Raw genomic sequence first — 21,955 nt, forward strand, 5'->3', positions numbered from 1 at the left:
CTAGGCCGGCCCCGCCAGCGACCTCGCCTCACCCCCGCCTCGAGCTTTGTTGGCCGTCGCGCCTCCCCGCTCAGGCCACCGCCGCGCTCCCCTGCTCGTGGACTGCGAGCTCCGCCGGCCGCCGCGCCTCCCTGCTGGGCGGGCGGAGATCCGGAGTGAGCTCCCCTGGGTGGGCGGAGCTCCGGCGATGGGCGGGCGGAGATCCGGCGCGGGCTCCCCTGGGCGGGCGGAGCTCCAACGCGGGCCACCCTTGGCGGGGGGAGCTCCGGTGATGGGCGGGCAGAGCTCCGGCGCGAGCTCCCTTGGGCGGGCGGATCTCCGGCGATGGGCTCCCCTTGGCGGATCTCCGGCGATGGGCTCCCCTTGGCGGATCTCCGGCGCGGGCTCCCCTTGGCAGGGGGAGCTCCGGTGATGGGCGGGCGGAGCTCCAGCGTGAGCTCCCTTGGGCGAGCGGACCTCCGGCGATGGGCGGACGAAGCTCCGGCGCGAGCTCCCCTGGGTGGGAGGATGCGGCCGGCAGGAGGTGGAGGATGCGGGCATTTGTCAGACTGACCCCAACAGGCGTTGCAACCGGCGAGTCAAAAGCAAAATGCATCTTCGTCGCTACTGTGCGCGCGCGGCGCCGCCTCCAACAGGCGAGGCAACACGCGAGGCATTTTGCCGTCGCTGGAGAGAGACGGTGCAAATATACGCTCCCTCTCTCCTCAAATGCAAACTGCCGTCGCTGCCACTCGCCACGCCGCGGTCTGTACCGCTCACCACGCCGGGGATGCAGGGGAGGTGGCGCGCACGGCCTCCCGACGGCAGAGGGCGACCCCTGCGACGGCGGGGCCTCCCGGCGGTGGAGGCGGAGGCTGAGCCCTGCGCGCGCGGAGGGAGGCAGGGAGCAGGATGCGGTCGGGCCACCGCGCGAAGCCCGTCCGCCTCGCCTCGGCCGCCGCCGGGACGGAGAAGCCGCCGTGCCCCGCCTCGAATCGGTGCCGAGCAAGCTCGGCGGCGGGCAAGGGGCTCCTCCCCAGGCTCCCTCCTAGGGGCATCGTCGGCGCACAAGGGGTTCCAGGAGCGGCGGCTCGGCACGGCGTACCCGGCCTCCACCTCGTCACCGGGGCAGGAGGCGCGGAGGAGGCTGTGCTACTCCGCCGGCCGCCGGCCCCTCCACGGCCTCCTGACCTCCGCTTCCTCCTCGCCGCCCTCGGCAGCGCCTGGGCGTCTGATGCCGCGGCGGCTGCTGCCGCGGCGGCTTCCTCTGGCGGGGCAGAGGAGGACGGCGCGTCCCGCGGCGCCGCGGGAGCCGACGCGGCGGCCCGGTTCTCCTACTCGGCGTCCACCTCGGCGTCGGAGAAGGTGAAGCCGAGGTCCCGCAGGCCCTTGACCTTCTCGAACTCCAGCTCCAACAACCTCCGCGCACGCCACCGCCGGCCCCCGGTGGCGTGGCCGCGGCGTGGCCGTCCTTGCCCGAGAGGATGGTCTCGAGCCGTGCGTGGGTGCCGCTGTCAGGGAGCCGGAGCGGCTCCAGGCCCAGGCCCAGGCCCCGGAACGTGGCCGCGGTGGCCTCCTCCGCACCGCGTCCGCCGGTGCTGCAGCCCGCCTCCGCCGGCCGTGGGGCTCGACGCGGGAACCGGCCCTCCGGCGCGCGGTCCGCCTCGCGCTCTTCTCGCTCCGCCTCCCTCCTTCCCCGCGCGATTTTGCCTCCGCCGTTGGAGACAAGAAATTTTGCGTGTGTGATGCATTGACTGTGCGCGAGGCAAACGAACCAATGCCTCTCTCATTTTCTCTTCCGTTGTTGAAGTCAGTCTCAGTGTGAGAAGGTGATGGAGTGGAGGGGGATGAATGAAGACGCTGTTGGATTTTCTACTCTTTGGATAGTTAAATGATTAGTTAAATGGTTAGTTATATAGAATTTAGCTAATGTGATTTGAAGAAACTGTTGGAGATGCTCTTAGAAGGTGCATTCCCATTTCTTTTTTGTTGATTCAATATTTGATTTGAGGAACCACCTCATTGAGTTCATTCTATAAATTTTGGTGGGACGGCCCAAATCCTTTTATTTATAATAATTGTTAGCTTGTGACTTGTGAGGGATTATGAGCTGGTGATGGATCAAAAAACAGAAGTGAGAAGATGATGTTAGCTTTGTGGGCTCAACATTCTCACAGGAAATGTTGTTCACCACTTTTTCATTGACTCAATTTTTCTTATAAATTTGTTAGCTCAATATTCTTGGTGATTGAAGTATTCAAGTATGGAACTAGTACAACCGTTCAGGCATGAACCAGGCTGGCCTGTACTGAAGGTCTCATCCAGTCTCGGAGCCGGGAGCTCACAAGTTTTTTTTATGCCTCAACTCTTCAATACAAGTTGTAGTATCACACTCACACACTCACGCCCTAGTGCGCAAGCTAGACCTACCCCTATACGAAGAGACTGCACGTGGCTGAGATGTATCCGAAGTTAACCAGGCTTCGAACGTGACGGGCACGTCACCTGATCATTGTGGCACATCCACGCGTGAGGCAACAGCTGGTAGAGAAATTGGGGAAAACCCCGATGAGACACCAGCGAGCCTGAGGCTCGAACCCTGGTGGGCAGGGAGCCACCCACCGGCTCCTGCCACCCGCGCTACGCGCGGTTCTCGGGAGCTCACAAGTTTAGCAGTCGGAAACCCGCAGAGGACAGACAGGAGGGTCGTGTTCGAGACATCGAATCCTTCCTCTCCCCCTTCACCGGCGAGGCGAGGCGACGCGACCAATCGCCGTCCCCTGCCTTGCCTGCTTCCTGCCGGCCCCTCATCCACCCCTCACCCTCTCGTCGGGGGAGCGGCGCGAGTCCACCGCCAACAGCCGACACCTTCCGTCAATTTCCTCCCCCTGCTTCCCGACCTCACACCATCGCCGAACCCTCCAGTCCTTCTGCCTAAGCGAAGCACGCCAGCGCTGCGGCGGAATTCTACCTTTTCTAGTTACCCTCGTCGCTCCCGCCCTCCCTCTGGAGTGGAGATCCATCCGAACTTGGGATTGATTTCGTCTTCTGCTGGTAAGAAAGCCCTAGCTTGCTTGCTTGGGTCAGTTGTTCTGGGTGTGGGGTTTTGATCTGCGGGAAAATTATCGCGAGCAAGCAAGCCCAATTGTTTGCTGGGTTTGATGCTCCATTCCGTCCAGGCTTTTGCGAATTGGTTTGCTGTGATCTGGTATATACTAATTTCGCAGTTCATGTTTTTTATTTAATTTCAAAATTGGGGTTTAACTGAACTCATAATACCTCACGATATCGGCAGATGGTGATGGCTACCCATGTAGAGATTAGAGACCTCCACTTATAACACGTGAGCTTGTGAATACTGTTATTAGCAATAAAACTTTAGGGATTTCTCAGAGACTAATGCAATTCATTATAGAATCAGTTTGGTCATTAGTCTTGACTTGGCGTGTATGCTGCAGTGGTTTGAAAATTCAGAAGTTCACAATGACTGATACTGTCTTCATATGCTAGTTATATTTTATTAGCTTATATCAACTGTTGGTTACTGGCTTACTATTTTTCCTTTTCTCTGTTGGTTTCGGCTTTCATCAGTTTAACCCAATGTTGAATTGGCTGTTACAGGCTGGAGAATTTGCTGCTGGCAGAGGCCAGATACTGTTGTGAAACAGAGTTCTGTTGAAGAAACTATCACTATAGCGACTTGATTGCAGAAAATGTCAGAGTTTCTGGACCTTGAGGCCCAGGATGGGATAAGAATGACATGGAATGTTATACCAGGCACAAAGCAGGATGCTACTAACTGTGTGGTCCCTGTTTCCGCCATTTTTACTCCTCTAAAGCCAAATCCTGCCATTCCTGTTCTTCCTTATGCCCCCCTCCGTTGCCGCATGTGCCGCTCTATCCTAAACCCCTTCTCCATAGTTGACTTTGTCTCAAAGATTTGGGTCTGTCCATTCTGCTTTCAGCGCAACCACTTCCCTCAACATTACTCCTCTATTTCAGAAAACAACCTCCCTGCCGAACTGTTTCCACAGTATACCACCGTTGAGTATGCATCCACTGCTGAAACGGGTCCTGTGGCGCCTCCTGTCTTCCTCTTTGTTGTTGATACATGTATGATTGAGGAGGAGATTGGCTATTTGAAGTCTGCTTTAGCACAAGCTATTGAACTATTGCCAGATCAATCCCTTGTTGGATTTATTACTTTTGGGACATATGTGCAGGTTCTTATCATCTCTATCTCCTTGATAATCCGTTGCTGAATGCACGGGCCAGTTACTAAAACAATTACATTTGATCCATAATTCCGTATAGGTGCATGAGTTGGGTTTTGGCTTGTTGCCAAAGTCATATGTCTTCAAAGGGACCAAAGAAGTGACAAAGGAGCAAATTCTGGACCAAATGAGCTTCTTTGCGGGGAAAACTAAACCCACAACAGGGGTGATCGCTGGCGCAAGGGATGGCCTTTCGACAAGGAGCATTGCTAGGTTCCTGCTGCCTGCTTCTGAGTGCGAGTTTGTGTTGAATTCAGTTAAGAGCTCTGCTTGATTATGAAACCATTACGTATCAAAGTTCTTTGCCCGATCAAAATGCAGAACACCGTGGAATGGCCACGACCAAGATGAACATATTTAAATTTTCTATTCCATCATTATGATATTGACACTTTTCCTTTTTCTGTAGGTTATAGAAGAACTGCAAAAGGACCCTTGGCCTGTTCCAGCTGATAAACGTTCATCAAGATGTACTGGAGTTGCATTAAGTGTTGCTGCTTGTCTCTTGGGGGTTTGCGTTCCTGGATCAGGTGCTAGAATTATGGCCTTTGTAGGTGGCCCATCTACGGAGGGACCTGGTTCTGTAAGTCAGAAGTTCTTTTCTTTAATACCACGTTCTTACGCTTCATTCACATTTTCTATCTACAGTGATGCTGTAAATGTAGATGTTAGGATGGTCAGTTTGGCACTCCCGGGGGTAAGGGAGAAAGGTAGACCAGGTGCCTTGTTTTTCTTCTTGCTTAATAACAATTGTGTCAATAAGTTTCCTTATATTCAGGCTCTCCTAACTGATACAGATAAAATCAATTTATAATAACCATCCTAACCAATAGATAAGATACAAAGCAGTAGATATTCTAGGAAACTAGTTAGCTATTGTGGGATGGAAAGCTGTCGGTACCCTGCAACTGGGGTACCCACTCCTACTGTGGAAAGACTCGCGTAGTTATTCGTAACTACGCCATAAGGAGCTGAGCAGCCGGACCCCTGGGGTCCGACTCCATCTCACCGAACCAACGGTCCCGGACCCGCTTCCCGCTCGGGGACGGGTCCGGTGTCACCACGTGTCCTAGAGGTGGAAATGCTCAGCACCTGTGGCCGCGGACCCGGACCCCCGCAGGTTGGTCCGGGACCTCCACGTGTCATCCGGACTCCCGCAGATGGGTCCGGGACCTCCACGTGACTATCCGGACCCCCGTGAGCTCTCGGCTCAGCTAGCTGCTCGGGAGGGGTCCGGAGCCGCCACGTGTCACGCAGACGCGGGCGCGGGCGCGGGCGCAAGCCTTCCGCTGGAAGCTCCCTCACCCACCCGCATTAAGTGCGAGTGGTTGAGGCGTGCTCTGCTGCCGTTGGGCACGGGGCAGCTTTTGCCAGTCCACACTGTGGATCGCCAGTTACCGAGGCGGCTTGTCTGTTACCGAGGCATGCAGCAGTGTCTCAGCGCCGCGCGCGTGGGCGACGGGTCATGATGACCGGTTACTAACTGGAGCAATAGTGCACGCTGCTTGTTGACAGCCAAAATTGGCACTAACCGGTCTGACCGGTATGACCGAGCGGTCTGACCGGTCAAGGCACTGTGGCCTGTCCGGCAGGGGCCGACCGGTCTGACCGGTAGGTCCGACCGGTCTGACCGGTCCAGGTAGAGTCCGAGTACAACTAGAGATTTTTATAGATTTAGATCTGTAAACAGGATTTCTTGCGGGATAAGTCCACCCCACCCTATAAATATAAAGGGTCACGGCCGATTAGAGAATCCAATCTAACAAAATCAATACAAACTCTATTTTTTATCTTTTTCTCCAAACCCTAGCTTTTCCAACCCCATCTGCTGTTCTTCCCTCGTCTCCGTGACGTTTGAAGGCGTTCTAGGTGGCCTGCCGATGCTAGTACAACCCTACGTGCGCCTACCCTGACGGGGTCCCTCCCGGGTTCGCGTTTGTCGGCCGTCGCCGATTCTCACCGGCGACCGGTCTGACCGTTTCCTTAGACCGGTCTGACCGCTCCACGCAGAGAGAGCTGCATCGAGCTCTTTCTCGCGCCGCACGATCTAGTGCGTTCGTGTGTTGACCGAGATTTGCGTCAACATACTTTTTGGCGACTCCGCTGGGGAAGAAAGATCTTGGTTAATAGAACCGATCTAATCTACTCCAAAGAAGATGGGCTCCAACACAGAAATCGACAAGGAGAACATCATCCCTTCATATGAGCATCTTCCGGAGGACGTTCGTTTGCTGCTGGAGGAGCGCAAGAAGAAGCGTGATGAAGAAGATCTACAAGCGGCGCTTGCGAGCATCAAGGTCGGTCGATGCGGCAAAGTCACCAAGATCAAAGAGATCGACTTCACTTCTACCTCCTCGGATGCATCTACTGAGGTAACATCTGCTGCAACTGCTCCACCTTCTGGTGTTACTATGGAACAAATTCAGAAATTGTTAGCTGAGCGTGATGTTTATTGGGTTAATTGGCTTAGCTCTAAGGAAAGAGAATCGGCTGGTAAGAAACCAGAATCAGCCGATGAACCTCCATCTGTTTCTACTTCTGAATTTTATGATCCTCAACCATCGGCAGCATCTCCTCCGAGTCAACCTCAATATGGGATGCTGATAAATTATTTCAGTGGTCAAACTGTTACACCCACATACACTGATCCTATTATGAGTATTCTTGGTTCGGCCAACATTAGCCGAACGAACGAGATTGTTCAGTACACACCACCAGAAATCTCCAGGAATTCAGTGCCACACCCCGGTCCTATCTCCGACGAGATGTTTGACCGATATGTGCAGCGTTGGCAAAACCGGCAGAGACCGGTCAGACCGGTATATCAGCCCAGTCAGACCGGTTCCCCCCAACCGGTTCGACCGGTCGTACCGACCGGTCCGACCGGTCCATCCGGTCAGTTTGTTTCAAACCAGCGAGAGGTATCTACATCCACACAGCCAAATTCTTCGAGTAATTTCGATAAAATGCTTACTGATTATAAGAATGATTTGGCTAATCTGCTTAGGGAAAGTTTTGGAGTGGATGTTAGAAGTAAAACCCGCACATACCAAAAGCCGTATCCTACTTCGTTTGATTCGGTTGCATACCCTGCTGGTTTTAGGTTGCCTGAGTTTGTTAAATTCAGTGGGGAAGATACTAGGAGTACATTTGAGTATATTAGTCAGTATCTTGCCCAATTAGGAGAAGCTGGTTCAATAAACGAGTTGAAAGTGTGTTTATTTTCTTTATCTCTAACTGGAACCGCTTTCTCATGGTTTTCATCTTTGGCACCTAATTCTATTGGTTCATGGGAACAATTAGAGCAGAAGTTCCATGAGCACTTTTTCTGTGGGCATGATGAGCTTAAATTGTCTCACTTAACATCGGTTAGACAATCGCTTGATGAATCTGTCAATGATTATATAAGACGATTCCGCGATACAAAAAACCGATGCTTTAGTGTGAATATTGCAGAAAAGGATTTATCTGATTTGGTTTTTAATGGCTTGCGCTCTCATATTAAAGAAAGATTAGAGGGCTATGATTTCTTTACCGTTACTCAGGTGCATCAAAGAGTTTTGGCTATAGAAAGCCGAAGCAAAGAGCCTCAAGAGTCTCAAAGACATTATCGTTCTAGTGTGCATACTTTAGAATGCAATTCAAATTGTTCGGACGATGAATCTAATGATGTGTATGCTGCTGAGTTTGCTTGGCCATCTCAAAATAAACCATTTACTTGTTCTGCTCTTAAGCCGATTCAGAAAAATCGGCAAGATGAACGATTTACTTTTGATGTATCCAAGTGCGAGAGAATATTTGATGAGTTATATAGGATTGGATATGTTAAGATGTCACATACTCTACCGCCGCCTGAAGAGTTGAAGCGGCGAGCATATTGCAAGTTTCATAATACTTTTTCACATGCTACTAATGATTGCAATGTGTTACGTAGACAAATTCAATCGGCCATTAATGAAGGACGATTGGTTACTCCTAATATGCAGGTTGATCAGAATCCTTTCCCAGTGCATGTGTTGGAATTGAAAAATCCTAAAGTGCTAGTTCGGCCGAGTCAAGCCGAATCAACCAAGGGGAAGAATGTAGTTATTGGTGATGAAAGACCTGAAAAGAAGCTGACACATGAGATCCCTCAAGGTGAAAAACACTCGGGGGGCAAGACAAGAAGAAGGCCGACAACAAGTCGACCGGTCTGACCGGCCACAGCGGCGGTCTGACCGGTCATGGGACCGGTCTGACCGGTGCGCCCAGTAAATCTGGGAACTCCTCCAAAATTAAGACAAGGCCGAATTTTAAAGAACTCTTGGCTAAATATGAGAAGGAAGGGAGTGCTCAGAGACAGAAGGGGCCACCAAGCAAAGTCAAGGATACGGGATCATCGTCAAGACATCAAGAGCAATCGAGTCAAAGTAATTATACTTCATCTAGTGGACCGATTGCTCCATGGTATTGTTGGTATCCTTATTTTTATACACCTATGGATTATAGTAGGATGCATATGCAATCATATTATATTCAATATCCTCCTATGTATCCAAATCATGCATTATTACAAAGACCGATTGTTGCTAGCAATAATCCGGTCAAGCAAGATGTTGATTGCAGCAAAGAGAATGGGAAGAGCAAGGAGCAAGATTCAAAGTATTTACAGCCGAGGTGGTGTCCCTCAGGTTTGTCTCATACTCAGAAGCGAAGGCTGCAACGTATGCGCAAGAAGGAGGCAATGGGACTACAAGTGGAGACCGTGCCAAAGACGTCAACAGCAATGAAGAAGGTGTGGCGGCTCAAACAAGTTGTTTCAACTTTGACTTGAGCAAAATATGGCCGATGTAGTGTTAATCATCGCCCTTAGACAATTTTGGCTCAGAAGAATGTATTTTTGGTAAGCAAGCTTTACTAAAAAACAGGGGGGCATATGTTGACAGCCAAAATTGGCACTAACCGGTCTGACCGGTATGACCGAGCGGTCTGACCGGTCAAGGCACTGTGGCCTGTCCGGCAGGGGCCGACCGGTCTGACCGGCCCAGGTAGAGTCCGAGTACAACTAGAGATTTTTATAGATTTAGATCTGTAAACAGGATTTCTTGCGTGATAAGTCCACCCCACCCTATAAATATAAAGGGTCACGGCCGATTAGAGAATCCAATCGAACAAAATCAATACAAACTCTACTTTTTATCTTCTCAAAACCCTAGCTTTTCCAACCCCATCTGCTATTCTTCCCTCGTCTCCGTGACGTTTGAAGGCGTTCTAGGTGGCTTGCCGATCCTAAAACAACCCTACGTGCGCCTACCCTGACGGGGTCCCTCCCGGGTTCGCGTTTGTCGGCCGTCGGCGATTCTCACCGGCGACCGGTTTGACCGGTTCCTTAGACCGGTCTGACCGCTCCACGCAGAGAGCTGCATCGAGCTCTTTCTCGCGCCGCACGATCTAGTGCGTTCGTGTGTTGACCGAGATTTGCGTCAACACTGCTATAGCGGACTGAGTCAGTAGTTCGGCGCTTCATCATGACCCCGACGCGCGGCTCCAGAGGCTAAACTCTACTCCGACAAGACAGCTCAAGACCATCCCTGGTCAGAAGCTACGCACGGAAGCCGACGACAAAGATCTCCGGATCTGTAGCATTTAAGGCTCCGCTGTGTACAATATCAAATATATCGCCGGGCCCACCTGTCGGGGCCCCGCTCAGTGTACGTGCTCCCCTTGGACATATAAAAGGGAGAGCACGCCCGCTAGAACACAGGTTAACACAAGCCAGGCCAAGTGATGCGAGGGCAGACACAACACAAGCTCGGATTCACTCCGAACAATCTCGTTCTCAACCTCTTGAGAGCACAAGCAATACAACACACAGTGGACGTAGGGTATTACGCTCCGGCGGCCTGAACCACTCTAAACCTGCTGTGTTCATCGTGTTCTTGCATCTAGATTGGGCTAATCCTAGCTAACCGCCGAGTACTCACCCTCTGGGTTTAGGCGGGTGCACTACGCCACCTGGCTGTGGGTTTGCACACCACGACAAAAACTATAATATTTTTTTAATCGGGAAAGCTATAATCTTTACCATGAAAAAGATGTCTTCCAAATCCGAGCCACACAAGCCTGCTGCTACATTACCTGTGGTACTGTTGCCGCGTTTCTCTCTATAAGTAATACAGTATTTTTCATCCAACGCTCTTTGGAACTACTTGTACACCCTATCCTAATTGGGTCGGTACTGGGACAGATTGTATTTAACTCCATATGACTAGTTTAGTTGTATGAAAATTGAAAACCTCATGGAACCATCCAAATCGACTGGATTAATTAAGACTTAGATATGGCCGATATGGCTAAGGTTGTATGAAAACCTTAGATATTTAACTCCATATGACTAGTTTAGTTGTATGAAAACCTCATTGAACCATCCAAATCGAGTGGATTAATTAAGACTTAGATATGACCGATATGGCTAAGGTTGTTATAGGCTTGTGTATATTTAGAGTTCACATTGAACTCAATGTTCTACTGTTCTGGATATAATTTTTGTTTCTTATGATCTTATCTGTAATGGAAGTATATTAAACCTCTCCAATTTTGTATGTACTATAAAATTTTTTTTGAACAAACGACACTCGACGAGTGTGTTTCTATTAATATAGCAGAAAAAAGTACAAGATTATGCCCCTGGGAGGACATAACCAGGAAAAGAAAAAAGAAAAAAGCGAAAACAAGGCCGGATTTGTTTCCATATAAAGTCGAATGCCATTTTTATCCTGTCTTTTTCCTCGCTATAGCTCTCTGCTTGTGCATAAGTGATATGCCATCTGGGAAATGTTGGCACAAGTATGACCATGGCATTAATCATATGTAGGTGTTGATTATCTCTGAGAGCCTGAGAGTTAGATTGTCTCAAACATCATTTTTTTTCCTTCAAAAAATTGACATGAGCCATTTCTTGTGTATGCTTTCTAATGTACTATAAATCTATAATGATATTCTTTTTTAAAATTTCAGATAGTGTCGAAGTCCCTATCAGAACCAATTCGCTCACACAAAGACCTTGATAAAGGTTCAGCTCCACTTTATAACAAAGCTGTTAAGTTCTATGAGGATATCTCTAAGCAGCTTGTCAATCAAGGGCATGTACTTGATTTATTTGCTTGTGCGCTTGACCAGGTTTGATGCCTTCTCTTTTCCTTCTGAAATCTGGGTTTGGATCGAACTTTAGGATGGTGAATAAGGCCCTTGTTCTGTTCCTTTAAATTTTGGTGGAAAGTTTGTTTTATTTTCTTGGTTTTGTTTGTTGTTAGCTAGGAATTGAGCAATTGTTGCTATGCAATTATTCATGGGCTCATATCACACAATCGTTTGTCTCACCAAGGTAATGCATGGTATAATGACCATTCAACAGAAACTTAGTAGGCTTGTCAGCTTGTGCAATGTGCATACTGGCACATGAACTCGAACCCTTGGTAAAGTAACTGACATATATTTTTCTGGAGATGTAATTAGTTGAATATTCACCCACCAAGTAATTAGTTGCTAAATTTGGTGATAGTATTTTTTATTTTTTGTTAACTCTATCATAGTAGTGTGTGCAACAAAAATAGTTAAATGATTGTCATTTGAAATATAGTAATAAAAAATTACTGGTAGCTAGAACATCTCAGTATTCAATATGTGCATGCCGCTTTTTTTAATTAAAAATTCTTGTTTATATTCTTTCTCAGGTAGGTGTTGCTGAGATGAAGGTTGCAGTGGAGAGAACTGGTGGAATAGTTGTGCTTGCAGAAAGTTTTGGTCATTCTGTTTTTAAAGACTCACTTCGACGAATCTTTCAGTCAAGTGACAATGATCTTGATTTATCATTCAAGTAAATATACTCTTCATGGTATTTAATAACATGTCTTAGCATATCAGTTATTCAACTGTTCTGATCTGCGTATATCTATTATATTTACAGTGGTATATTTGAGATTAACTGCTCAAAGGACGTCAAAATCCAAGGAATTATTGGACCTTGTACTTCCCTGGAGAAGGTATTGCATTTGCATACTATCAATGTTTTGGAATCATGACACTATACATCTGAATATTTTGCATGCTGTTGTTTGTGCAGAAAGGTCCTCTATCCTCAGATACAGTCATAGGTCAGGGAAACACTAGTGCTTGGAAGATGTGTGGTCTAGACAGGAAAACATCACTGTGTTTAATATTTGATATTGCAAAGAAGGATGGGCCAGAATCGATTGGTCAATCAGTTAGCAATCAGCTCTACTTCCAATTCTTAACCTAGTAAGGAATCTGTTTGGCCTCCTCCATCACTTTTAGAGTTTTAGTTAGAATGCTATCACTGTTGGAAGAATGTTATGTAACTGACTTGGAGGTGCTCTATGCAGTTACCAGCATCATGAGGGTCAGATGAGATTACGAGCCACTACACTTTCTAGAAAATGGGTTGCTGGTTCTGGTGGTGTGCAGGCAAGTTTTCTTCTAGCTATGATAATTAATCATTTCTTTTTAGTCTGTTGAATGGTATCACCAGTTTTTCCCTTCTTTTGGAAACAAATATTGTATTATACTTGGAATGCATGTGCTTCAGGAGCTAATAGCTGGATTTGATCAAGAGGCGTCTGCTGCAGTCATGGCACGCTTGGTCTCATTTAAGATGGAAGCTGAGGTATTTCACAATAATACTTAACATTTTACCATTAGAGCATACATGACATGATAGATGAATTTAGTCTCTTGAGATAGAGGACAGTACCACAGAAGTATGATTACCTTTCCAGTAATAAAATTTTGCCAGCTTGCTGCAGTTTGGACCATTTCTGTTTCTGGAACCTTAATATACACATTGTATAATCATCTTTGTGTTTCTTTCAGGCTGATTTTGACCCGATAAGATGGCTTGACCGAGCATTGATTAGTTTATGTTCGAAATTTGGAGACTATCACAAAGAAACACCCTCATCTTTCAGTTTATCCCCTCGCCTGTCAATCTTCCCCCAGTTTATGTTCAATTTGAGACGATCTCAGTTTGTTCAGGTAAAGCATTTTCCCTGGTTCATTGATCAGTTATTTTACTTCTCTGCTCCCTGTGCACTAATTTATTTTACTTCTCATTCAGGTTTTTAACAATAGTCCAGATGAAACTGCATATTTCGCAATGATGTTAAACAGAGAGAGTGTAGCGAATGCAGTTGTGATGATACAGCCATCACTTATATCTTATTCATTCCAATCAGGTCCAGAGCCTGTTCTGTTGGATGTAACTGCAATTGCAGCTGATAGGATCCTTTTGTTGGACTCTTATTTTACTGTTGTCATATTCCATGGAATAACAATTGCACAGTGGCGAAAGGCTGGTTACCAAGATCAAGAAGGCCATGAGGTAATATTTTGTCAACCGAAACTTATATGTATTTATATACTTGGTCTAAACTCTTGAACAGTTTGCCTTTTGAATCAAAATGTTTTGAAATTCTTCCAATCTTCTTATGTTAAAAAAAATCCAAGCTTAAGATTCTGCGGTTCATAGCCTTACGCACAAGACTGTAAGGCTGTTCTAAGATCTAAGAACAGTATGCTTCATTATATACAGTACGTGCTACATTAGCAAACCGATAACTGACCTTCTGTCATGTTCAGGCATTTGCCCAGTTTTTGCAAGCTCCACAAGAGGAAGCTGATGCAATAATCAAGGAACGCTTTCCTGTGCCTCGTTTGGTTGTGTGTGATCAATATGGTTCTCAGGTTATTACTATTTTAAGCTGTTCTTTCTTTTGCGAGTTTTCAACACACTACATGCCCTGGAAATTTCTCTGCATATCTGTTTATGGAATTGCAAACTTTCTTCTCCAAATGGATAAGATTTACAAATTCACCTTACTTTCTAGTGGTTCAAACTTCAGTTGAAAACTGCAATTTAGTCCCAATAGCCCATCAGCATATCAGGGGTTGCTCATGAACTAACTGAAAAAGGATGAATTTTTCCCTTCCCTCTGTTTTCCCCCTTTGATATCCATGCGGTCAACCTCCATCAAATTTAACCATCAACATGTTAAAACTGATTGGACCGAGGAAAACTATATAACTATATCTGTTGTCAAAGTTACTTACGTAAACTGAGTGTTTTAGTTTCTAATAAGATAAAGCTATAAGAGGTGTTTGCTAAAGTTGCATCTCAGGTCTCAGCATCTGTACAAATGCATTAACATCAAATAAACGAGAACTGAGGGAGTGCCATTTCTGTTTTGAATTTACTTTCTTTTGAAAACTGCAGGCTCGATTTTTACTTGCAAAGCTTAATCCATCTGTCTCGTATAACTCCGACAATCCTCCACCGCCAGGAGGGGATGTCATATTCACGGATGACGTGAGCTTCCAGGTCTTCATGGATCATCTCCAACGCTTGGCGGTTCAGTAAATTATGGTGATTTCACAATGCACAGCGATTTTGTAAATTTTGTACAGCATGGGACTTCTTTTATCGTGTATTAAGCTCGCCTGCTGTTTGCCACATTTTAGCCTTGAGAAATTGACATGCCGTCGTAGTCTCCGTACATTATACATTGTCTTGATCATAGACAGATTTCTGATTCAAGAGCAACCATTATATATTCTGTAAAGAGTAAAGTCCATTTTTGGCCATCCAACTCTTGCCCGAGTTTGATTTTGGCCATCCAACTCCAAAACCGGGTAGCCTTGACCATCCAACTCTCAAAACCGGTCACATTTGGCCATCCTGATGGTTTTGAGTGTGGTTTTGCTGACGTGGACGCCACATGGCTATGGGGCCCACCTGTCAGCCCTTCTCTCTCTTTCTTCTCTCCTCTCCCCCTCCTCTCACCCTGCATCAGCCGCCGCCCTGCCCCCGCGCGCCTCTCTAGCTCGCCAGGCCGGCGGTGCGGGCCCGCGGCGGAGCTCGAGCGGTGCTGGTAGGGCAGGTCGCCGCCACGCGCCGAGCCCCGGCCATGGCCTGAGCTCGAGGCTGCCCCGTCGCCGCCGCTCGGAGGGGCCACCCGCTCGCCTTCCCGTGCGTTCCTCGAGGACCTCGGGGTGCCGTCCATGCGTCCCTGCCCCTGCTTGCCCCGCGGGCCACCCTGCTCCTCTATGCCGCCGTCGATCCCGGGAGAGCAGGGGGCGGTGGCGGCGCAACCTTCTCCCCCACTACCGGCCGCCCTCAATTCGTCGTCTCCGGTGAGGTTCGCTTCAATTTCTTGCGCAGGGAGCTTCCCCGTCCTCTCCTCGCCCGATTCCAGTCCTCACCCGGTCGATTCCCCTACCGCAGGTCGTCCTCAGCGGAGCTCCATCGCCGCCGCCGCCGGACGTCGTCGACCCGCCTCCTCGCCGCCGCTCCCCACGCTGAGCTTGGCCGGTGAGCTTCACCGTGCCCTTGGCCAGCTCCACTAGCCTCCTGGCCGCCTACCCCCGCCGGCCGCCGCGCTCGCTCGCTGGCCGGACACTACTCCCGCGGCAGCGTAGCGGGCAGCGGCGCCGTTCTGGGCTCCGAGAGGAGCTCGGCTTGGCTCTGGGAGGGAAGAGGAGTGGAGAGGGAAGCGGGAGGCGTCGACGCGAAGCAAGTGAGGGAGGGGAGAGCTGGGTATGGGAGGGCGCGGGGTGAAGGGCGCAACGCTCGTCGTGGGGGCCGGCAAGGCCGCGTGCGGCGCGCCGGGAGGGCTCGCGCATGGCCGAGACGTGGCCGAGGCGATGGGACGGGGCGGTGGCGGGCGCAGGCTGGTTGGGGCGTCGTCCTTGGCGTGGCCTGGCCGTCAGGCATCGCCGGCCACCAATGCCGGCGGCCTCTGCCGCGGCACAGAACAGGGGAGGGTGAGGGAGAGGAGAGAAGAGAGAGAGGGGGAGGGGAGGGCTGACAGGTGGGCCCCATAGCCATGTGGCGTCCACGTCAGCAAAACCACACTCAAAACCACTAGGATGGCCAAATGTGACCGGTTTTGAGAGTTGGATGGTCAAGGTTATCCGGTTTTGGAGTTGGATGGCCAAAATCAAACTCGGGCAAGAGTTGGATGGCCAAAAATGGACTTTACTCTTCTGTAAATAGGGTATCATAACCTTCAGGTTGCTAATGCTAAAGTTCCGAACCAGGTCTGCTCTCTCAATGTGTAGCCTGCAGTGCGATTGACCTTAAAATGCATGTTCGGTTTATCTATTCTAACAGGGAGCCAGGGACTTGGTAGTGTTTGGTTGTAGGATGGAACAGCTCCATCCCTAATTTTGGTAATAGTTACTATTATTCTGGAGAAGCAGAGTCAATTGTAGCGAGCGTCAGAGTTTTACATTTCTGTAAAATCTGTAGTGCAAATCTGCGCATAGTGGAAGAAGAATTTGTCCAGGTCAAACTGACTTAACTTACCTCTAATGTCAACGGCAGAGGCGAATCTGTTGAGCATGCATCATATTATGAAGAATTTGCCCGTTTTACTATGGATGGCATTACAATGAGAGACTTGCTATGCCCAGAGGCATTCCTTAATCGTTCTTTAGAAGCTGACTGTGATTTGGGAAAGGCCAGACCTAGATGCACATATTCAACCAAGTTTTACAGGATAGCCTGGAAACAACTAACAAGTCTTAGGTTTCTTGCGTGGTTCTTGTCATCTGGAAACAAGCAGCTTCTTCAGGCGTCCATTCTTAAAGCTGCGGAGCTCCCTTGGCCGCCATTGTTGATGAAGTCTGCCACGACCTCCATCTCCTTGGCCGCCTTCTCGCTGTCGGGTTTGTCGAGGAAGTAGACGTGCTGCTCGCCGGGCGTCTCGTACAGCTCCACCTCGCCGCGCCACCCGCTCGCCCGGAGCGCGCGGACGTACGCGCGGCCCCTCGCGCTCAGCAGGTCCAGCCCGGCCACGGTGACGAGCACGCGCGCAGAGGCGAGCCGCCGCCACTCCTCCGGCGGCATGGCCACCGGGTTGATCACCGGGTCGTCGATCCCGTATCGCCCCGCGCACACGAAGCTCCACGTCCACTCGCGCCACCGCCGCGTGCCCTCGTCCCTCGTCTCCGACGGCACGGGGCGCCTCCCCCAGAAATAGGGGTCCAGCAGCGCGAGGCCCCGGATGGCGGCGGCGCCGCCGTCCAGCAGGCCCTCCCGCCCCGCGCGCATCGCCATGTTGTGCGCGATGTTGCCGCCGGCGCTGTCGCCGGCGAGGAAGAGCCGCGCCGGGTCCGCGTGCCGCGACAGCCAGGGGTCGGCGGCTCCCGCTCCCGGCCCCGGCGGCGACCGCGCGCTCGCGAGCGCCCACCGGAGCGCCGCCCACGAGTCGTCGTAGGCCGCGGGGAGGCGGCGCTCGGGCGCGAGGCGGTAGTCGACGGACACGGCGAGCACCCGGGCCCTGGACGCCAGCGCGTTCAGGTACCGGTGGTACGTCGGCGAGAAGGCGGACTCCGTGACGAACGCGCCGCCGTGGTAGAACACGAGGAGCGGCAGCCGGGCGCCACCGTCCGTGGAGTTGGCGGCGGCGAGGCTCGGCAGGTAGAGGCGTGCGGCGAGGCCGGCGGCGGCGTCGACGACCACGTCCCTGGAGGCGACGCCCGTGGCCGGGTCCGTGGACGCCGGCACGGTGTCCGTGCCCATGAAGCGCTGCACGCGGCCGCTCTTGTAGAGGACCAGGAAGGGGAAGAAGAAGAAGTCCACGTCGTCCTCGGCGCCGGCGCCGGCGGCGGGCGGGCCCGGGGGAAGCGCGCCGCGCGGGGCGAGCAGCGCGCCCGCCATGTTGAGCAGGAGCAGCACCGCGGACGAGAGGCGGCCCCCCACCGCCGCCATGAGTGAAGCCAAGCCGCAAGCTTCCTCGTCGAACTCGATCGAGGCCTATGAGCTTGGTACGCCTACGACAGACCGTGTCTAGTTGCTGCAGTAGCACTGATCGATCCTTTCGTTGGTCGAGGCCTATGAGCTACTATACTAGTAGTAGTAGTAGTAGCTACTTCCAAGAATTCGCCGGGGAACGACAACGATGCCGGCGGCGATTTGTCTCCTCGGCGACGCCGGTGGCCACTGGCCACGGCTACGCATTTGGTGGTGACGTGCAGACACTGTGCGATCCCACGTAGACATCGGAGCGCGCGACTCGCGCATTGTTATTTTCACAGGTCCGGTCCGGTGCGTCCACAGCGACGCTGCTGCAGACGTCGTGCAACGCGACGAACAGCTTGGCCCCAAACGAAAGAAATTTTTATTATACACAACTCAGACGTTCGCGACGCACGTACATTCACCTTTATAAGTATACATACCCTTTATAAGTATACATACGCAAATCCTACCCGAATTGATACGCGCGACGTCGCCTATATCTATAAGCACAACACCATTAATTTTTTAAATTTTTGCTCGCACAGAAAATCTAACATAAAATCTGAGATAGTCTAACCTTTTTGCGCCCAGACAGAAATGGATTGCCCAATCGACAGCGAGGTTAAGCATCATGAAAGCCCACGCATATAGGTAAAAGTTCTTTTTGCCTCTCTGAACTTTGGGCCAAGACCGCTTTTCCTTTCTGAACTTTGAAACCGTCCGGCCAGCCTCCTCGAACTTCCGCAACCGGTCGCAGGACCTCCTTGAGCGGGTTTAAGGGCGGTTTTACTATTTTTCTTTTATGTTTATTTTAACTAATTTTTTTGAAAATCATAGTAAGGCACAAAAAAATCATAAAATAGAAAATCCAATTTTATTGGACTCCACATGAGTAGATATACGTAGTGAACATATTATATGGTATCCTTTAATACAATTTTTTGCTATATCTTTAGATATATACTTTTTTGTAATTAATTTATAGCTATAGTTTTCGTCGTCCAATCATGGTGAAATTTTTATGGCAGACTAATAATTGTATGATTGAGCTGTAGTAAAAAGTTTATAATTATTGGATATTGTTTGACTGATCTATAGATTTATATATATAAACTAGATAAATCTATAGAAAAATCTAGACGAATCTATAAATACACCTAGATAAATCTATGACTCAGTCATACATGATCAAATAATCATACAATTTTTACTACATCTCAATCATATAATGATTAGCCAACTATAAAAATTTCACAACAATTGGATGACAGAAACTGTAGCTATAAATTAATTACAGGAAAGGATATATCTAAAGATATAACAAAAAACTTGTACTAAAGTATACTATATAATATATTCACTGCGTATATCTACTCATGTGGAGTCCATCAAAATTGGATTTTCTATTTTATAATTTTTTTTACAATTTACTATGATTTTTTAAAGATTTATTTAAAATAAACATAAAAGAAAAATAGTAAAACCGCCCTCAAACCCGCTCAAGGAGATCATGCGACCGGTTTCGGCAGTTCAAGGAGGCTGGTCGGCCGGTTTCAAAGTTTAGAGAGGAAAAACGGACTCGGCCCAAAGTTCAGGAAGGCAAAAAAGGACTTTTTCCACACATATATGCTAATGAGGTTTAGGTGTTGTTTGTTTGCAGGGACTTTTTTTAAGTCCTGTCACATCAAAAAGAATTTTACTATTTTAGAGTATCAAATAAAATATGTTTATAAAACTTTTTTGACAGCTGAGTGCTAATTCGCGAGAAGAATCTAATAAGTCTAATTAATCCATAATTTGCTACCGTAATGCTACAGTAACCATCCGCTAATCATGGATTAATATACCTCATTAGATACATCTCGCAGTTTAGCCCTAAAATTCTGCAGTTAGATTTATAATTGACCTTTATTTTATACTTCTAAATATTAAGATTCTCTTTAATATGACATAAACTAAAATTTAGCCTCTAGAATCAAACAACTCGTCACTTTCGCAACGGCGGGGGCCCAGCGGAGGGGTGGTCAGCAGCAGCTTTTGCTAGTGGGCCCATGCCACGGCATGTGCGGCCCGTTCGTGAAATTCCCGCTCGGCAAGGCCCGGCCCGAGCGAGGTTCTGAAAAAAGAAGAGATGGGCCGAGCCGTCAGCTGCGTGCGCTGCGCGAGCCCATGGAAATCTTTCAGGTTTCAGCTGGGGCAGCGACGAGCACTCGCTGGCTGCTGGAAATTTTTTCATTTTTATATTTTTTAAAAATTAAAATTTCAAAAATATATGTCCGTTTTGAAATATTTCAAAAATACCCCCCGGTCGCCCCCCCATAGGGCGACAGACCTTAAGTGAATTTTTTTTTCAAATTCGCAATAAGGTCCCTGGAAATTAAAAAAAAAACCTGTCGCCCGTTGGGGGGGCGACAGGGGCCTGTCGCCCAGCCCACGGGCGACCGCCGCTGGGCCCTGCCCACGGGCGCGGCAGGGGGCCTGTCGCCCCCCCCCCCCCCCCCCCCCCCCCCCGCGGGCGACCAGGGGTACCCCCTATATAAGCTCAAGCCCTCCCCTTCCCTCCTCATTTGAGCCCGAAAATTCCACCAAAAATCCAGAAAAAAAGAGAGGAGTGAGGAGAAGGAAAGCGGCGAAGCCCTGCCGGATTCAGCACTTGTGATCTGCAGGTTAGTACATTTAGTTTAAATATTGTTATATTTAAGTACTACGTATTTTAATATGAGTAATTTGATTCAATTAGTGCTATAGTAGAACCATTTAAGTAGGAGTTCAATGATACTTTAGTTTGTAGTTACGTAGTAGTAAATTAGTTTAGAAAATTAGTAGAACCATTTATGCAGTATAGAATTTGAGTGTCATCACGTAGTTATGAATACTTATACGTTGTAATTGAATTTCATACTTAGTTTTTACGGATTATTGAATAAGGTAGTGAAGTAAAGAGTATAACTCGATAAGTATTATGTGATATACAGATATGTCGAGCAAGATGCAGTTTCAAGTATTTTATGGTGAATACAATGTTATGTATGGGCCAAATGGAGTAGATCTTTCTGCCTTTAAGCGCACATCTAGCGGCATAGATAAACCTCTGGAAAGGAGTTTTGGTTCCATATGTAAGTGGCTGCAGCGTGGCTTCCATGTTGATCCGTTGACACATGTGATCACTGTCCAGTCTCTTGTTAATTGGGAGGTAGAAAGTGAATTATGGGAATTAATGATGATACACAGCACTGATGACTGGCAGAAGTACATGCAAGCAGCTCTAGAGCGTGGGTGGCCTCTGGCCATTCTTGTTCAAATCCGGGAGAAGACACAAAATGAAATCCAACATTGTGCAGATCAAGGAACTCCGAGTATTCGAAGAGAGACCAATTATGTTGAGCAAGATGAGTCAGAAGAGACAGAGAACCAAAACATGGGACCACAGGGCCTTGCTGATGAGGGAGAGAGGATACATAGCATTCTGGACGAGATGGAGGCAGAAGACCAAACCGCAATAGAGATGGAAGAATATGAGGACTCATCTGATGACGAGCAGTACTCATTGCCAAAAGAGTGGAAAGAGCATGGTTTTGGCAGTCATGTCGCAGAAGATGTACGAAATCAGGAGTGGGAGTACAGAGGGAATGAGGTAGTGCAAGGTGCAACATATCCAAACATTGAAGCCGTAAAAGATGCTGTGAGACTATGGGCAATCTCATTGAAACGAGAATTCAGAGTCGTAAAGTCTGGCAGTAAAGAATATGAGGTGAAGTGTGTGAATGCTGGATGTCCATGGCGAGTACATGCATTCAAGGGAAAATGGAAGTCAAACTGGAAATGTTCCATTGTCACAGAGCACACTTGTTTGCTGTCAGAAGTTCTTCCCTCGCATCGCAATATATCATGCGACTTTGTTGCAAAG

The 21,955-nt window shown here is 48.9% G+C and overlaps 4 protein-coding genes across 5 annotated transcripts; 2 read left to right on the top strand and 2 right to left on the bottom strand.

The window, feature by feature from the left end:
* Positions 1–540, bottom strand: LOC120713489 (proline-rich protein 2-like). Its single transcript, XM_039999440.1, has one exon. It carries the CDS (start codon positions 538–540, stop codon positions 1–3), a length of 540 nt encoding a protein of 179 aa, XP_039855374.1.
* A 2,106-nt stretch (positions 541–2,646) lies between these two features.
* On the top strand, positions 2,647–14,888 carry LOC120712630 (protein transport protein SEC23-like). Of its 2 annotated transcripts, none has more exons than XM_039998471.1 (14): positions 2,647–3,033; positions 3,601–4,202; positions 4,294–4,509; positions 4,663–4,836; positions 11,250–11,411; positions 11,966–12,108; positions 12,199–12,274; positions 12,355–12,530; positions 12,635–12,716; positions 12,838–12,915; positions 13,122–13,283; positions 13,366–13,629; positions 13,887–13,991; positions 14,588–14,888. In XM_039998471.1, the coding sequence occupies exons 2-14, from the start codon at positions 3,693–3,695 to the stop codon at positions 14,615–14,617; spliced, it is 2,178 nt and encodes a 725-aa protein (XP_039854405.1). In that variant the 5' UTR covers positions 2,647–3,033; positions 3,601–3,692; the 3' UTR covers positions 14,618–14,888. The 2 variants fall into 2 exon arrangements, with proteins under 2 accessions (XP_039854405.1, XP_039854404.1); XM_039998470.1 differs by having other exon boundaries at positions 2,648–3,033; positions 14,521–14,888.
* On the top strand, positions 6,292–8,757 carry LOC120712632. Its single transcript, XM_039998473.1, has 2 exons — positions 6,292–6,625; positions 8,240–8,757. Exons 1-2 carry the CDS (start codon positions 6,410–6,412, stop codon positions 8,447–8,449), a joined length of 426 nt encoding a protein of 141 aa, XP_039854407.1. The 5' UTR covers positions 6,292–6,409; the 3' UTR covers positions 8,450–8,757.
* A 1,766-nt stretch (positions 14,889–16,654) lies between the features above and the next one.
* Positions 16,655–18,264, bottom strand: LOC120712631 (probable carboxylesterase 12). The gene has a single exon (XM_039998472.1). It carries the CDS (start codon positions 18,016–18,018, stop codon positions 16,876–16,878), a length of 1,143 nt encoding a protein of 380 aa, XP_039854406.1. The 5' UTR covers positions 18,019–18,264; the 3' UTR covers positions 16,655–16,875.
* Positions 18,265–21,955: the final 3,691 nt, after the last annotated feature.

The sequence above is a fragment of the Panicum virgatum genome, chromosome 6K (assembly GCF_016808335.1).
Source record: "Panicum virgatum strain AP13 chromosome 6K, P.virgatum_v5, whole genome shotgun sequence".
NCBI classification, from domain to species: domain Eukaryota; kingdom Viridiplantae; phylum Streptophyta; class Magnoliopsida; order Poales; family Poaceae; genus Panicum; species Panicum virgatum.

Bases quoted from the DNA above. Each gene is read 5' to 3' on its own strand.
- LOC120713489 (XM_039999440.1), bottom strand. From the start codon at position 540: ATGCCCGCATCCTCCACCTCCTGCCGGCCGCATCCTCCCACCCAGGGG.
- LOC120712632 (XM_039998473.1), top strand. From the start codon at position 6,410: ATGGGCTCCAACACAGAAATCGACAAGGAGAACATCATCCCTTCATAT. The intron at 6,626-8,239 runs GTAACATCTGCT...CCTAATATGCAG, and splicing joins CCTCGGATGCATCTACTGAG to GTTGATCAGAATCCTTTCCC.
- LOC120712630 (XM_039998470.1), top strand. From the start codon at position 3,693: ATGTCAGAGTTTCTGGACCTTGAGGCCCAGGATGGGATAAGAATGACA. The intron at 12,109-12,198 runs GTAAATATACTC...TTATATTTACAG, and splicing joins GATCTTGATTTATCATTCAA to TGGTATATTTGAGATTAACT. The intron at 12,531-12,634 runs GTAAGGAATCTG...TGCTCTATGCAG, and splicing joins TACTTCCAATTCTTAACCTA to TTACCAGCATCATGAGGGTC.
- LOC120712631 (XM_039998472.1), bottom strand. From the start codon at position 18,018: ATGGCGGCGGTGGGGGGCCGCCTCTCGTCCGCGGTGCTGCTCCTGCTC.